This window comes from Condylura cristata, unplaced genomic scaffold (assembly GCF_000260355.1).
Source record: "Condylura cristata isolate star-nosed mole 26May11 unplaced genomic scaffold, ConCri1.0 scaffold00014, whole genome shotgun sequence".
NCBI classification, from domain to species: Eukaryota; Metazoa; Chordata; class Mammalia; order Eulipotyphla; family Talpidae; genus Condylura; species Condylura cristata.
The window spans coordinates 39,882,725-39,898,267 of NW_004567115.1; the positions used below are offsets into that span (position 1 = coordinate 39,882,725).

Sequence of the window (15,543 nt, forward strand, 5' to 3'; positions counted from 1 at the left end):
GGGGGGGGAAGGTGGAGAGTTTAAAAAGATTCACAAGTAAAGTGGGGTGCAGAAGAAACAGATCCACTGAAATACACTGCTGAGGGGGCAGGGGAGGTCAGGAGAGGTCTGCTGGGCCATGTGGGTCAGCTCTCCGGCTCCGGTGGGGGATCCAACTCGGGCAAAGGCTGCTGATCACCGAAAAGTGCTGACTTAGCCCTTTGCACCACCATGGAGGCCCCAAATATATATTTTTAACAGGATATTAAATCAGAAATAAAGATCAAAATAAGGTATATATAGCACAAATAGGTAAGAAAGTATTGTTAGTGTGATTATAAAGATAATTATAAAAGTAATGAGTAATTACAATCATATACAAATACATAAAATATAAAAATATAATTAATAAGTATGAACAACTACTGAGTAAAGGTAATACCGCATTAGAAGACTCCTGAGGAAACAATACTTACTGAAATTCAGGGCAAATAGATATGCAGTCAATATATGAAATTATTTACTCTCTCCATGAAGGAAATCTTACTGGAATCAAAACATGTGTTGTATTTCACCTATCAGATTGTCAACCTTGACGGCCTGCCTTGCTAGCCTATGGTTTAAGTCTCAGCACTATCAACACCTCAGCCTGACTTTCATCCCTACCAGGGAGCTGACCCACATGGTACACAGACCTCTCCTGTCTCTCCCGCTGCTCCCCTCAGCAGTGTGTTTCAGCACACCTGCCTGTTTTGCTCCCCACTTTGTCTCTGAAGAATCTTCTCTCTACTCCACCTCTGATCTACACCCAGCTCTTCTACACAAAGATAAATAGATAAAATCTTTAAAAAACAAACAAAAACCAAATAGTCAGTATTGAATAGAATGATAATATCAAATGATCGTGAAGATGCACAATTCCTAGAAGTCAAAATTAACCTTCTGAAGGAATTTGGTGTCATATTTTTAAAAAATATGTCTACACTTTTACCCAGAAAATTTATCTTAGAGAAATACCTGAGTAAATGCAAAGATTGTTCTTTGTTATAACAAAAAGTTGGGAATGAAATAACTTTTCAAAAGCAAAAGGAAACAACTGGAAAAATGTTTTCAATATATTGTGAAATTTTCAAAGTAGGTTAAAAGTCAGTCACAAAAAGATTCAGCTTTTAAATTACATGTTAGAAACAAAATTATAGAAGAATATTTATCAAAGTTACACTGGTTGATTTCAGATAGATATTATTTTGTTGTTTTCCATTCATCTTCTACAATTAGCATACATTATTTTATGCAGAAAAAATAGAATCTTTAAAAAAATAATATTCTTAGTACATAAACGGTAATTGGATGAATATTTTAGATTTATTTTCAGAATCAATAGTGTGAGGGGTGTCTGAATATGTGTCATGGAACTAACAACACCTGAGAGTCTTAAGATTACATGAGTGTTTGTAGTTGTTTGTAGGCACAATTCAAATAATCCTGATTTATTTATCGGGTGACCTTCACTTTATAGTAAGAAAATTGATTCAAATTTAGAAAGTTTCAGTTTACTAGCAAACTGAGACATTAAAGCTTGGATCCAGGCCTTCTTACTTCCAATCACAAACAGCTTCTAGTTATAGAAAAACATATAATTTTTTTCTCCTTTAGCATGTTACAATTCAGAACTAAACAAAACCTTAATGGTCAATTATTCTGGAAGTTGGCAAACTTTTCTGGAAAGGACATACAGTAAATATTTTTGGCTTTGCAAGTGATAGGGTTGTTTCAATACTTCATTCCACCATTGTATTGCAAAAGCAATTATAGACAATATGTAAGGGAATGATTCCAATAGAATTTTACAAAAACTGGCTGAAGACTGGATTTGGCCCATGAGGTAATCCCTGATCTTCTCTCCCTTAGTCTGATTTTTGAAAAGAAAACTGCAGTCTCTCTAGAGAGTTTATTAGACTTGTCCAAGGTTTTGGCTGGAGCCCAAGAATCTATTTTATTCTATTGTTTTTGATTCCAATATCTCTTTCTAATGAGCCATTTAATAATACCAGCCAAATTGACAAAGTTGGTATCTTCCCCATCCTCGGTATTATAATGCCTGAATATTATTTTAATTGGTATTTCTATGGTGCCAATCGGATTACTTTAACAAGTCCATAATGTCTTACAAAAGAAAATTTTATTGATTATATCATACTCTGGAGACTAGAAGTCAGTCTTTTCCCTGACTGTCCATCTGCCTTTCTTCAAACATTCTGCAGCATTCTTGAAATCTTTGAGAAGCAAACCTCACAGCAATAGTATTTTTAACTCTGGGAATAGCAGCTAAGACTCTCAACAGATCACAGGAAATCTTTGCTCCTTGTATGTCCCCCAGCCCAAGTTCCAGTATAGCTATGGTTCATTTTAAATTGATAACTGGTATATGGATACTACCCATCAAAATGTTTGTATGAGGTACTTTTTATTTTCTTAATCTTTGAAAAAGATGCACTATATTTACATAAAATAAAAAAATATATAAAACAACCAAGAATACTCCAAGTGCTTTTGATTTGTAATCCAAATATGGGTTCTGCTAGCAACCACAGTCAAAGCTGGTGCTTTGCTTCTGCACGAGAACCCTAGATTTGAGTTTAGTAAACCTATCTTTATTACATTTTCTGCTTCTTAAGGACTCTGTGTTTTATATTAAAGTAGGCCAGTTTTTGTTCCTCCACGGTGCTTGGCTTTTTAAATAGAAGATTATAAACAAGATAGGAAACTTTTCTGCTTAGAGTTATCCCCTCCACTGTTCGAGTGTCTGTGTTTCAAGACTTTAAATATTAACTTTATGTTAGCAATCCAGCCACATTGTTCCAATTTTCAATAAAATTTGATGAGATACATAATTCCAATTTAGTTGATGTTTCTCTTCATTGAAGAGGAAGTTGAACCTATTTGCACACCATTGTAAAATTCCCCTTTCAATTCAAGAGGGAAGCCACACAATGAGCCTTGTGGTCTACTATGTGTGACTGTCTTCTTGTTTTGTTCTCTTTGCTGTCACATGAGGTCTTTTATCATCATGTGGAGTGGTAACTTTAGCGGTTCTATAAGGAGACCACATGTGCAGAATGAGACTTATTATCAGGCAGTAACAGTGTTCTCCATTTGTAGCTGACTTAAAATAAATATGAAGTTAGAAAGGCAGAAATTACTTACCAGTTATGACTTACGAATACTCTAATGCTGCACTGGTGTTCATCAATAGAGAAAATACATTGGGAACTTCAGAGAAATAGTTTAAAAACCAAGCATTTTAATAATCAAGTGTTGAGGATCATTGAAAAAGAAAAGAAAAATATCAATCCTTTGCTTTTGGATACTTTGGAAAGTTTTCTAAACAATTGAGAAAACTCAGGGTGATAAAATTAGGCAAAGTATAAGAAAGAAAAAGGAAAAATCAAAACCTTTGAATAACTTAGAAAAAAATCAATGAACATTTTTATTAAACAAAGCCAAATGATGCCACGTCTCCTGTATTACATTTTAAAAAGAGTATGTCTATTTCATGTCCTTGATAAATTTCATATCTTTGTAGTCAAGAAAATATGTTTAAAGAAATTATACTAAATTAAATGAAAAATGGTGAATTTAACATGAAATCTAAATGCTCTTATAAGATACAATTGTCTTTATGGTGAGAAAAATTATTATTTTTATCTCAGTAAATGACAATGTATATGGACAGTTGTAACTAGCTTTGCTATATTATTTCATTGGTGATTATTATGGTGCTGCAATACAAGATGCCATAAGAAATATTTATTGATATAGTTTCATTGCAAAGAAGTAAGTTAATTTAAGGTTAATTTACCATAATTAGTGCTTACCTTTCTGTTAAATTTGTGCTCAAGAAAGAAAATATATATTCTAACACAAAATGGTAGTACATTTCTGAAATATTGATTCTATTTTCTCATTTTCTTTTTTGGTGATGGTTCCTTGAGCAGTCTCTTAAAGTGATATTTCCTATTTCCATAATAGAGTTTTTACAAAATTCATTCAAATATTATTTGATTAAGGTCCAAGTCAATACAATATTTTTCAGATGAATTTTACTTTATCAAATTGATGCAATTCTCAGCCTGATCTGTTTCTGCTTTCTGTTTTTACTGTAATCAAGTAAAATAACAGTGAACTATTGGGAAAGTCAAGTCCTTTTGGTCAATCAGTAAAAACCTGTCTATCCTAGAGTTGTTTTTGTATTAATCTCAACAAAGGGAAGCATTATTTCAAAACAAAGTGATGAGTAAAGGATCACGAAAGAACTTCTACTTGAAACCCATTGACTATATTATTGAATATAGAGAAGCACAGTGACATCTGCCTTCAGTTATAGTTACATGGGCCATCCAAGTCTTAGGACTGCCTTTAACACATTATAACACACAGTGATATGTTTTTGGAATATGGCACATAGAGGTTATTTTTAACATAATTATAGATGTGAATGGTCATTAAAATAAATTATGAAAAATAACACATTTTATGGCAAAATCAGAATTTTTCATGGTTTGTCACTTAATCTTAAGAAAGCTCAAAATAAACTACTTGAAGATTTCTGTTTGTTGCTCAGTTGTTCAAATTAGCCAATATTTCATTTAATTGCTAGTATGTTTAATTTGTTCAATGATTGACACTTCATTTCTTTACTGTTAAACATTAATATGAATCAACAAATGTTTCTCTAAAAGTATCTGTTAAGAAGAAATATTATGAAATATAACAGAAGAATAAAGAATTAGTTAATACTCCATTTTCACAGTATTCTAATTCCTAAATTTAAAGTATAAATCAATATGTGCAGTTACTATCCTTTTACTTGGAGTGTTGTTTTGTTTAATTTTGCAGATTGTTTTAAATTTTACTACTATGGACTTATATAAAAGCAGTTTGTGCTGGTATGATTACATTGAAGTCAGAGATGGATACTGGAGAAAATCTCCTCTGCTTGGTAAGAGATTATTTTATTTTCTTTATGAGTGGCTGTGCATAAATTCTACTCTATGAAAACAATTGATTCTTTTTTATTTTTATTAAGGCAACATAGGTCAAACCACTATATTATTCAGAAATACAGAATTCCATCTCCTCAGATGTCATTTTCGTCACCCTACCTGCCACTAAGGCACCCACAGTCCATTGTACCCTTTCCTCTTAGTTAAAGGTGTATGTGACCAACATTTTAATTTTTGTTCTTTTCTCACCTACCACAAAATAGTGACAGATAAGTAGGCTGACTTATTTAAACTAGCTTTGACATCGAGGTAGTCCTTGGATTTGATTTAATCATTGAGGATAATTTCACATGCCTTATGCTCAGTCACTCCTCATCACCATCTTTCTGTATTTTTAATTGAAGCATCAGAATTTTAATGAGAAAACCAGATAAACTGCATGTGTATGATTTGTTTTGTTTTGTTGTGCTAAGGCGGTGGGTGTGAGCCGACAGGCTCATGTCTGGGCTGGGCTTCCTGTGCCGAACATATTAGCTCGTTCTGGAGACATCGTGAGTTTGCTTCTCAGAGAGTTTTTGTGGCTGAGAAGCAGCTTTTGTAGGTTGTGTCATAAATGTAGCACAGATTTAGTGCTCGTGAAAGTCTACTGCCAAAGTTTAACCACAGACCACACCGTTAACATGCATGAAGCGTCTCAATGTTACCTTCTGTTTTACCTAAAGGTGAGAGTTGTGTGAGCTTGTTAGCATCTGCTCTTCATTGATTTTTTTCTTTTGAGATTGTGACTTTTCATTTATTTTTAGAAGGAGCTTTGCTCAGTGGTGTTTAGGTGCCATATAGAGCTGTTTTTTCTTAATATCTAGAATCTGCTGAATGGACATAATTGCATTAAGAGTGACAGCGGCTTTTTAAGTCTGAAATCTTTAGAATGCTTAAAAATGCTTAAAAATAAAGAAATATAAAGAACATAAAGAACTGAAATAATCTGATAAATCAGGCTAAGGAATACACTATGTTGAACATTCAGTTTCTTAGCTTCAGGGAAGTCATTTGTAATCTGTGTATGTACGTTACTAAGAAACGTTTCATTAAACTCCTATTGAAGAATTAAATATAAAGCTAAAATTTTGGGAAATGATGTCTTTTAGAGCTTTGGTGTCTAATAATCCACCAGACTGGTTCAGTCTGACCATGTTTTTCAGGTGAAAGCCTTTCTCCACCATTTCCTGAGATCTTGTTCCTCAAAAGTTAACTCTGAAACTGGCATCTGAATCTTCTGGAAGGTTTTCAGAAATGTCCAGACTCAGATCCTATGCTCCTACCTCTGAACCAACTACTGCATTTTAATAGATCTCTGGAAGTTCATAGGCACAGTTCTGTTTAAACACTGCTCTCTGCTACCTGCTCCAGATTTACTTTGCCATCTAAGAAGACATGACCTCACCTGTTAGATGTTAACATAAATGCATTTTTAGTTGACCGATGTTTTTCATGTACTGATGCCATGTATGATATCACAGCCAGCCACACACAAGAGAGCAGGGCATCTTGAGACCAGTTTTGAGACACTTGTTGTGGTCTTACTTGGATACCTTCATATTAGCAAAACTAGATCGTCTATGTTTACCATATACAATTGGTAACTAGTGTGGGAAGCAATTAGAATTCAGAACCACATTTATGAGTCTCTATTCTTTTATTTCTTCTAGGTAGATTTTGTGGGGACAAAGTGCCTGAAGTTCTCACCTCCACTGACAGCAGGATGTGGATTGAGTTTCGGAGCAGCAGTAACTGGGTAGGGAAAGGCTTTGCAGCCATTTATGAAGGTCAGTTGCATTGCGTCTTGGAGATGACATCCTCATAAAGCCCTAGCAGAAATATGTTTTCCATTGATTTCACTAGAATTATATTTCAGTCATGCCCTCATGATGAACTGTCTGAACCTGTACTATAACATCACCAAGGGTGATTTTAATAAAAGCATTTAATATTAAAATGCAAGATCAGCTTGTCTGGTGCCCACAATTTGGCACATAACTTGTCTGGTCCCAACAATTTGGTAACATTTTATGTACTCAAAGCTACTGGTGGTGGGGGAAAAGCCAACAAATAGCACGGGAGCTCTTAAAATTCAGTTTCTTCCATGATAATATTAAAATATTATGTGAAACGATGACTTTCTACTGAAGCTGTGTCTGTTGGTGTCTGTACTGTTGAAACACTCACAGGAAACAGCATAGAAAGTAATTGTGCGCATTTCTGGAGCCTGCTTTGTCTAAACGAAAGAGTCAGCATTCAAGAAAGAATTTACTAGATGCTTCTATGTTGCTCTAAAACAATAAACTGGCATTGTGCTTCCTGGCCTGAAAAACAGCTCCTCTGGCCAGGTTGTGGGTGGAAGAGAACCATCTTGCTCCTGCCTCCACTGGCACAGAAGTTAGGTAATTTAGAAGACAGATGATTTCTGCCTTCTTAAATGTTTAAGTAAAGGCAATGCTTTGCTTTAAGATGGACTGCAATACCAGTGCAGGCAGGAGCAAGATGGGTCGCTTCCACCCACAACCTGGCCAGAGGAGCTGTTTTTCAGGCCAGGAAGCACAGTGCCAGTTTATTGTTTCTTTGGACAGAACTACAGGTGTCCACCTATGAGGCTAGCTTCTACCACAGATCCCCAGAGTTCTGCAAAGCTCAGCTCAGCTCAGCTGATTCACCTGAGGTTGTAACACCAGAAGAAGCAGCGCAGGGACTCACGGAACAGACTCACACAGAATAAACTTACAATATCTCGAGAGGTTTTAAAGAGTTAAAAAAATTTCTTCTGGGGTAAAGATGTGAATGAATTGTGATTTAAATATATATATTCTTTGCTACTATCTAATAGGCATAGTGAAGAGGCTACGTTTTTTTTTTTTTTCTGTTTCTTTTTTTTAAATCACAGTACAGCCAAGCAACTTTGACTTTTATAACCTGTCTTTAGGCACTCATCCCCAGGCTCTGAAGCTACAATGTTATCTCTGAAGCAAAGGAAAATGAAGTGCAGGTCTGGGTTTATTTACTTGCTTCTTTTTGCTTTCCTCAGCCATCTGTGGAGGTGAGATACGTAAAAACGAGGGACAGATTCAGTCTCCTAATTATCCTGATGACTACAGACCAATGAAAGAATGTGTGTGGAAAATAACAGTGTCAGAAGACTTCTATGTGGGATTGACCTTTCAAGCCTTTGAGGTAAAGTCATTTAGGCAACCATCTCAGAACGGATCCTCCATAAATGACAGTGGCATTTAAGGGAATCCTCATTAAATAAGCAGAGAACCAGACAATCAGCTTTTTAGTCAGGGGAGAAGCAAAAGATTGCCTATAAAATGGAACATTAAGAGCAAAGAGGGTTTTTTCCTCCTTCCTTTTCTTTCCTCTTGTTGCAGACATTTTCAAGAAGATTAAAGTAAGTTTACATTATCATTGCTATTTGAATTAAAATGTTTGAAGTACTGACAATAGGTTTTTTTTTTTTTTTTTTGACAAATGCACAGACTGGTTTCACAAGACTGCTTGAAGGGGCCATTCAATAATAGAACTTTTATTTTTCTTCTAAATTGAAAGGTTAAAAGGTAGACCATCTTTTTGTTCTTGTTGTCAAGGGAAAAATCCATTATTTACCTTGTAGCCATTATGTAGGAAAGTGTTTATATCAGAAATAAGGTTTTAAGAGTTCTTAGGAACCTGACTTCATCAAAAATATTTGTCAGAGAGATCAACGCCACAATTGAGAAATGAGACAAGAATAGAATAAACCAAAGATCAGACAGAATTCTGGAACAAAGTCTGGGCTAAAACTACCAAACTGGTTAATGACTCAGTTGTGTGGGGTGGTAGGAAGGTTAGGAATTAGATGGTGAGAGCTGGGAGAATTTGTCAGGAACTCCAGGGTATGTTTCAAAGAAATGAGATCCCAACATGAAGTAGGAAGGCAAGATGATGGAGGCGTCCAGGCAGGGCTTAGAGATTCAGCAGTTAGAATAGGAGACATTTTCTTAAGTAATCAAAAGGCCAATTCACCATCCAGCCACTCAGAAGACTGTAGGCAACACCATTTGCTAGAAGGGTATACCTGTCACTTAGTCCTTTGACTTTGGTGATGTTTCTGGAATCTCCACGGGACTCCAGGCATGATCTGAAAGCCCAGAGAATCTCACACTCCTGCCTCCAAGCTGTGTGATAGTTATATTCTCTCTCTGCTTTGCAAATAGTTTTTACTTTCCTAGACCTATTTCCTTTTAGTATGAAAAGTGTATTTTTTTTTCTATTATGATCATGATGTATTTCCCACTCCTGACCAGTTTGGAATTTTCAGAAACCTTGGTTCTTAGATGATTTGATTTGCATTTGCACTTTTTTTCATTTTGATGGATTCTTAAGATTGTTAATATTATTCAAATAGACCGTTTCATTAACAGCAATCTAAAACTGGATAGGATTTACTTGTTATCTACCTAATGTTCACATTATCTGTACTTTGTGATATGACAAAACTTAAAAGCATAATTCTTTCAATATGTAATTCAACAAATTATGAATTTGACTTTAGCAGTGATGGAAAATGTATTCATTCCATGCATCTAAAAATTGAGGTGCAATTTCAGAAGTTGCTGACTTAGATGCTTAGGAGTCTTAAAATATTTCAACATAGTAACAGTAATATTCTTCAAAAATAAGATAGCAGAAGAATAAATAGGGAAGATGTATATCTCAGCCTCAGAATCAAACTTGATACAGAACATTTAATAAATATGTCAATGGAGTGAATGGATAAATTTTAGTAATTTTAAGATTGGGGAAAAGTTGTAGTAGTTTTACTGATAGTACATTTTATTTCTGAGGTCTGGGTCCCTGTCCTTTCTTCATTTTGCCTTATGAAAAATGAAGAAATACCTTAATTATGCTTCTTTCTCCTTTACTTATATAGAAATATTTTAATGTCTAAGAGACATTTCAACTTTAAATGGCCAATTCTTTTGTCTTCCTAAACCATCTCTTCTTCAGTCTTCCCTAATCCAGTGTTTATTATTTCCTAATAACATTTACTATTACTCAAGGAATAGCCCAACTTCCACTTTTTCCTAAATTTCCAAAGCAAAATTCATCTTCATGTTCCATTTACTTTGTCTCTTATGTATAGAGTATATTTATGTATACTCTATGTATACATATATGTAATGTATGTATACTCTATATGTAATGTATACTCTATATGTAATGTATGTATACTCTATACATAACTACTTTATGCCAACTTTCTGGCCACCTCTCTTATTCCATCCTTGCTCCTTCATTGGATAAAAGCCTCGCATCTCTGCTTTCCATATAGTAACAGGAATGATGCTGTATCATGTGAGTTAAGATCATAACACTACAATGCTTAAATTATTCCAGTCTTCATCACACCCACAATGAGATCCAGCCTCAGTTGTCATAGATCAGAGTAACCTGCAATTTGGCCCTGTGCTCATTCTCATTACCTCTGTGACAGCCACTCTGGTCTTTTTCTTCTTCAATAACATTGTGATTACTCCCCCATTATAGCATTTGCCACTGATGTTCTTCTCCTTCTAGATCTTTGCTTTAGTTCCTCTCTAACTTGGAGAGGTCTAATGGATGATGATGAGTTTTGTTTAATTTACACATTTTTAAATTAAAAATATTTAAATGTGTTGGTGGTAGGAAGACTATGGTGATCACCTCTAAGGGAAGAATATTTCTTGAATATTCTGGAAAGAAAATTGTGAAAACATAAATAGAGATATAAAGTAATGGTACATTATTAAAACAAGTAATGTTAGCATCCATCTCAGTATAATGCAATCACCAAGGGGGCTCACTCTGACCTGTTTTGTTAATTCCTCAGTCTACTGTACCAGTAGATAGATGTATGATTAATATTTGATGATGGGAGTGATATATTTATGATGGAATATATAACGGGTCTATGAGGGCATGATGGGGTGGATGGAAATTAATATATTTTTTTCTTACAAAAATGTTAGTTTTCATGTTAGGGATAGTAAACATGGATAGGTAGGAACATTTTGGATTATGGAGGACCTGGTATACTGTGTGACTGAAGTTAAACTAGAGATCCTTGGCTCTAAGAAATGCAGAAGTGACAAGGAATTTAGAGGTGTTCTAATATATCATCTAAATCTGGTAGATAAGCTTATGCCATTAACACTAGAAAGCAGTAAGCCAGCACTAAAATCCAGGTCTAACTAATATTTGTTATTCACTGGTTCTATATTTGCAAAATCTCTTCACTAGCATTTATTTATAACCCCAAGCCAATACTTGTGATGTTTTCATGCTTTTTGAGCATGCTCAGAGCAGTAAAATACTGTTGGACTTGTCTGATGCCCATAGTCTCATGTGGGAATTTCCCGAGGGGAAAATATTAGAGAGATAGCATCTTTTAGGCTTCTGTTAGACAACTCTTAATGGTGAGTTTAATGTTAGTGAATTGACAGTGTATATTAAGGTGTCTTTAAATGAAAGCATACACACAGGTATGTATTGATTGGTTGACAAGAATTTTGTGACCAGAAGCTCTCAGGAATCTAAGCCTGCATTTCCCCAGAAACAATGAGCAGCATTCACTATTGCAGTCTCCTCAGCTACTCTGTAGCCGCTTTACCAGATATACTAAGAACTGACTATATACAGTTTAAATTTGTTGTAGTCATCATTACAGGGTTTATTTCATTTAGTCTCTTATTTATGTCAATTCATTTTTGTTTCCATAATACACTTTTTTAAAAAAAATATTTATTTATTTATTCATATAGAACTGGGGTACAGGCCAGAGATGCGAAGGGTGAGAGGATTCACCAGAGACAGAGGGGGAGCAGAACAGGCAGATCAATGAAGTACACTGCTGAGGGGAGCAGTGGGCCGGTCAGGAGAGGTCTGCCTCCCCATGTGGATCTCTTCTGGGGCAGGCGGGAATCGAACTCATGCGAAAGTGGCTTAAGCTTCTTGGTGCAGTGCTTTAACCTGCTGCGCCACAAGGGAGGGCCCCATAATACACTTTTAATATACAGCTTATGCATTTTGTATATGAAGTGTTTACTTTCAGAATTCCCTCACCAAATCTGTGGTTCTCTCAGACAAAGCACATTTTTATTCATGATACTTATCTTTCATCTTTTAAAACCTTTTTATTTGGTAACTCTTCTATCTTCCATGTTAGTCTCTCTCTCTTTTTAAAATAAAAGGGCCTAGTAAATAAATAAACAACTAAGAAAGAGAGTACTTTAATATAAACAATTCCATCATCTCTTGGAAATCTGTTGTGAAGAATGCAGCTATCTGCCCATTACTTATCTTTCTATGAATTCAGGTCATGGCTTTACCTCTCCACACTACTAACATGAAAATGCAAGTAAATCTGAACAAGTGCCTTGGCTGATGAATGTTCAGGTCTTTAAGCAGGAAAGGCCAATATTTGGAGGGCCATTGAGTCCTGATTCTTTGGGAATCATACTTTTTTTTTTTAAGATTTATTTATTTATTCATACAGAACTGGGGTACAGGCCAGAGATGCAGTGGGTGAGAGGAATCACCAGAGACAGAATGAGGAGCAGAACAGGCAGGTCAACGAAGAACACTGCTAAGGGGAGCAGCGGGTGGGCCAGGAGAAGTCTGCCACGCCACGTGGTCACCTCCGGGGCAGGCGGGATCGAATTCATGCGGAAGTGACTTAAGCTTCTTAGTGCTGTGCTTTAACCCGCTGCGCCACCAGGGAGGGCTGGTAATCATACTTTTTAAAAGCTTTTTGTTCTTTCACTGATTCATTGTTTCCTGAGGAATACAGATGATATCTGAAATTATTTTGGAACTTGTTCTTTACTGAGTAGTAGTGCTCTTTGTACAACATTACTATTTTATTTGAATACTTCTGAGATGCAGAAGTATGGAAGAGAAAATATTTGGGGGACTAAAAATGTTTATAGTAACAGATTCAAAGAAATGTCAATAAAGCAGAAAAGAAAATTAAACCCACAGCTTACACAAGTTTACACTGAACTCTTCACATACATTAATTTAAGTGGGATTAAGTTTGAGGTACTTGTCAAGTTTTCTATACAACCCGATTTGGTGACACTTCTCTTATGAAAACTGTGATGTTTAATAGCCTTTCTCATCATTACTTCAAGCCACAGCATTTTAAACTATGTACAAATGTTTTTATCATTCTATTTAGTGGATTTCCTGACTAAAAGCAACCCTTTAATTCTTTAAAATATTTTGTGTTAGTTTAAGTACACTAGTCTTTGCAAGCCAAGAACAGAGACCTGAGGTAGTGTTTAAACTTGCATGTACTATTTTTGGTTTTTTAACTGTGATTCTAGCTTGGTTAATTACTATAAAAGAAAATAATTAAGTAACTGTTTAGAATTATGGCTTAGCTATAATATATGGCTTAGCTGGAAAGAATAGTATATGTTAGTTTAAATAAACTTGCCCCAGGTTACCCAATTCGTAATTGGTGACAGCATGATTGAACCCAATTCCATGGACTGGTATATTCTTGTTCGCAAGTCCTGGGAACAGACGTGGGTATTGTCTCTCTGCATTTAATTCTAGCTCTCCAGGGCTATCTTTATTTCTACATTTGTGTTATTTAATGATTATATGCCTGTATGTCAGTCATGTCTGGTTTATTCCCCACTTTTTATAATATATGCACTGCAACGTATTTATGTAGCCACAGTAGGTTTTCAATAAACATTTATTAAATGTACAAGTGAGTTAAAAATATTGGCCCTCCCTGGTGGTGCAGCGGGTTAAAGCACAGCACTGAGAAGCTAAAACCACTTCCGCATGAGTTCGATTCCTGCCTGTCCTGGAGGAGACCACATGGCGTGGCAGACCTCTCCTGACCCGCCCGCTGCTCCCCTCAGCAGTGTACTTCGTAGATATGCCTGTTCTGCTCCCCACTCTGTCTCTGGTGAAGCCTCTCACCACCCCTGACCCTCTGGCCTGTACCCCATCTCTTTATGCACAAATAAATAAATCTTTAAAAAAAAATTGTGTCATTAAAACAAATCAAGTGGCAGGATTTTTATTTATTTATTTATTTATTTATTTATTTATTTTCAAAGATTTATTTATTTATGCAAACAGAGCTAGGGTACTGGCCAGAGATGAAGGGGTGGTGACAGAGACAGAGTGGGGGCAGAACAGGCAGATTGTCAAAGTACACAGCTGAGGGGAGCAGCGGGCGGGTCAGGAGAGGTCTGCCACACTATGTAGTCACCTCCCTGGCTGGGGATCGAACTTGTATTGAAATGGCTAAGGCTAGCTTCATAGTGCTGTGCTTTAACGCGTTCTGCCACCAGGCAGGGCTGTGGATTTTAAATACTAAATCACATAAAAATGCACCTAACCAGGTTCATAATTCTGATTTTCACCTGACTGAACATCATAGTTGTAACTCCTCACTTTCTCTGAGAGGCAATTATCTATGAACTGTGTTAATTTAATTTAAATAGTAATAATACAATCTGTTACTAAATAAAATACTAAATATGATTATAGCAAATTTTAAAATCATATTCTGTGAACTCAGGACTTTTCTTATTTTTATCCAAAATTTCTCCTGTTGATAGCACCATTTCTAAGATATTACTGGATTTTTACCATAATTAAAGTTATTTTTTTAATGATCAGTGCTACTTCACATTGTTTTAGAACCCTCTTTCACATTTCCTCCCATGCATGGTTCTAAGTATATAGATTTTGAATTCTATTATCTCTAAAAGCTTAGTAGTGTATGTAGCTGATGGTATTACTTGTATTTTAGAATGACATTCCTATAGTCTTGAGAGAAGCTTTTAATTTTTGTGATAAAATAGATACAACCTAAAATTTACCATCCTAACCATTTTTGCAGTATAAAGTTCACTAAGCATTAAATGCATTCAAATATTTTTGCAATAAATCTCCAGAACTCTTTTCATACTGCAAAAACTGAAAATCTAAACTAATAGATAATCATCCCCTTTCTCCTCCTCCCAGCTCCTAACAACCACCCTTCTATTTTGTCTTGATGAATTTGATACTCTAGTTTCCTCATGTAACTAAAACCATTTCAAACGTGCTTTCTTGACTCAGTGTAAAATCCACAAGGTTCATTTATATTCTAGCCCATGAAAAGATTTCCTTCCTTTCTGAGACTGAGTACTGTTCTTTTGTATGTATACACCACATTTTGTTTATTAGCTCATCCTTTGATAGGCATTTGAATTGCTTCCACCTTTTGATAGTTGTTTATAAGGCTGCTATGAACACGGGCATGCAAATACCTCTTCAAGTCCCTGTTTTCAGTTTATTGGCTCTATAACCAGAATTGGGATAGCCCGATCATATGGTAATTCTATTCTCAACTTTTAGAGACCATGAGAAAGTTTTATTGAAAGTATTACTTAGAGAAATTTTTTTTTTTAATTTTTTTTTAATTTTTTTTTTATTTTATTTTATTTTTTTTTAAAGATTTATTTATTTGTAC

The 15,543-nt window shown here is 35.3% G+C and overlaps 1 protein-coding gene across 2 annotated transcripts in view; it reads left to right on the forward strand.

Annotated features, from left to right (window-relative positions):
* TLL1 (tolloid-like 1) overlaps positions 1-15,543 on the forward strand; it is a 163,914-nt gene that overhangs the window by 105,801 nt on the left and 42,570 nt on the right. For both annotated transcript variants that reach the window (XM_004682383.2, XM_004682382.1), the window contains exons 10-12: positions 4,879-4,981; positions 6,695-6,811; positions 8,065-8,210. In XM_004682383.2, coding sequence (XP_004682440.1) covers positions 4,879-4,981; positions 6,695-6,811; positions 8,065-8,210 — 366 coding nt within the window. The remainder of the gene's footprint in view (positions 1-4,878; positions 4,982-6,694; positions 6,812-8,064; positions 8,211-15,543) is intronic.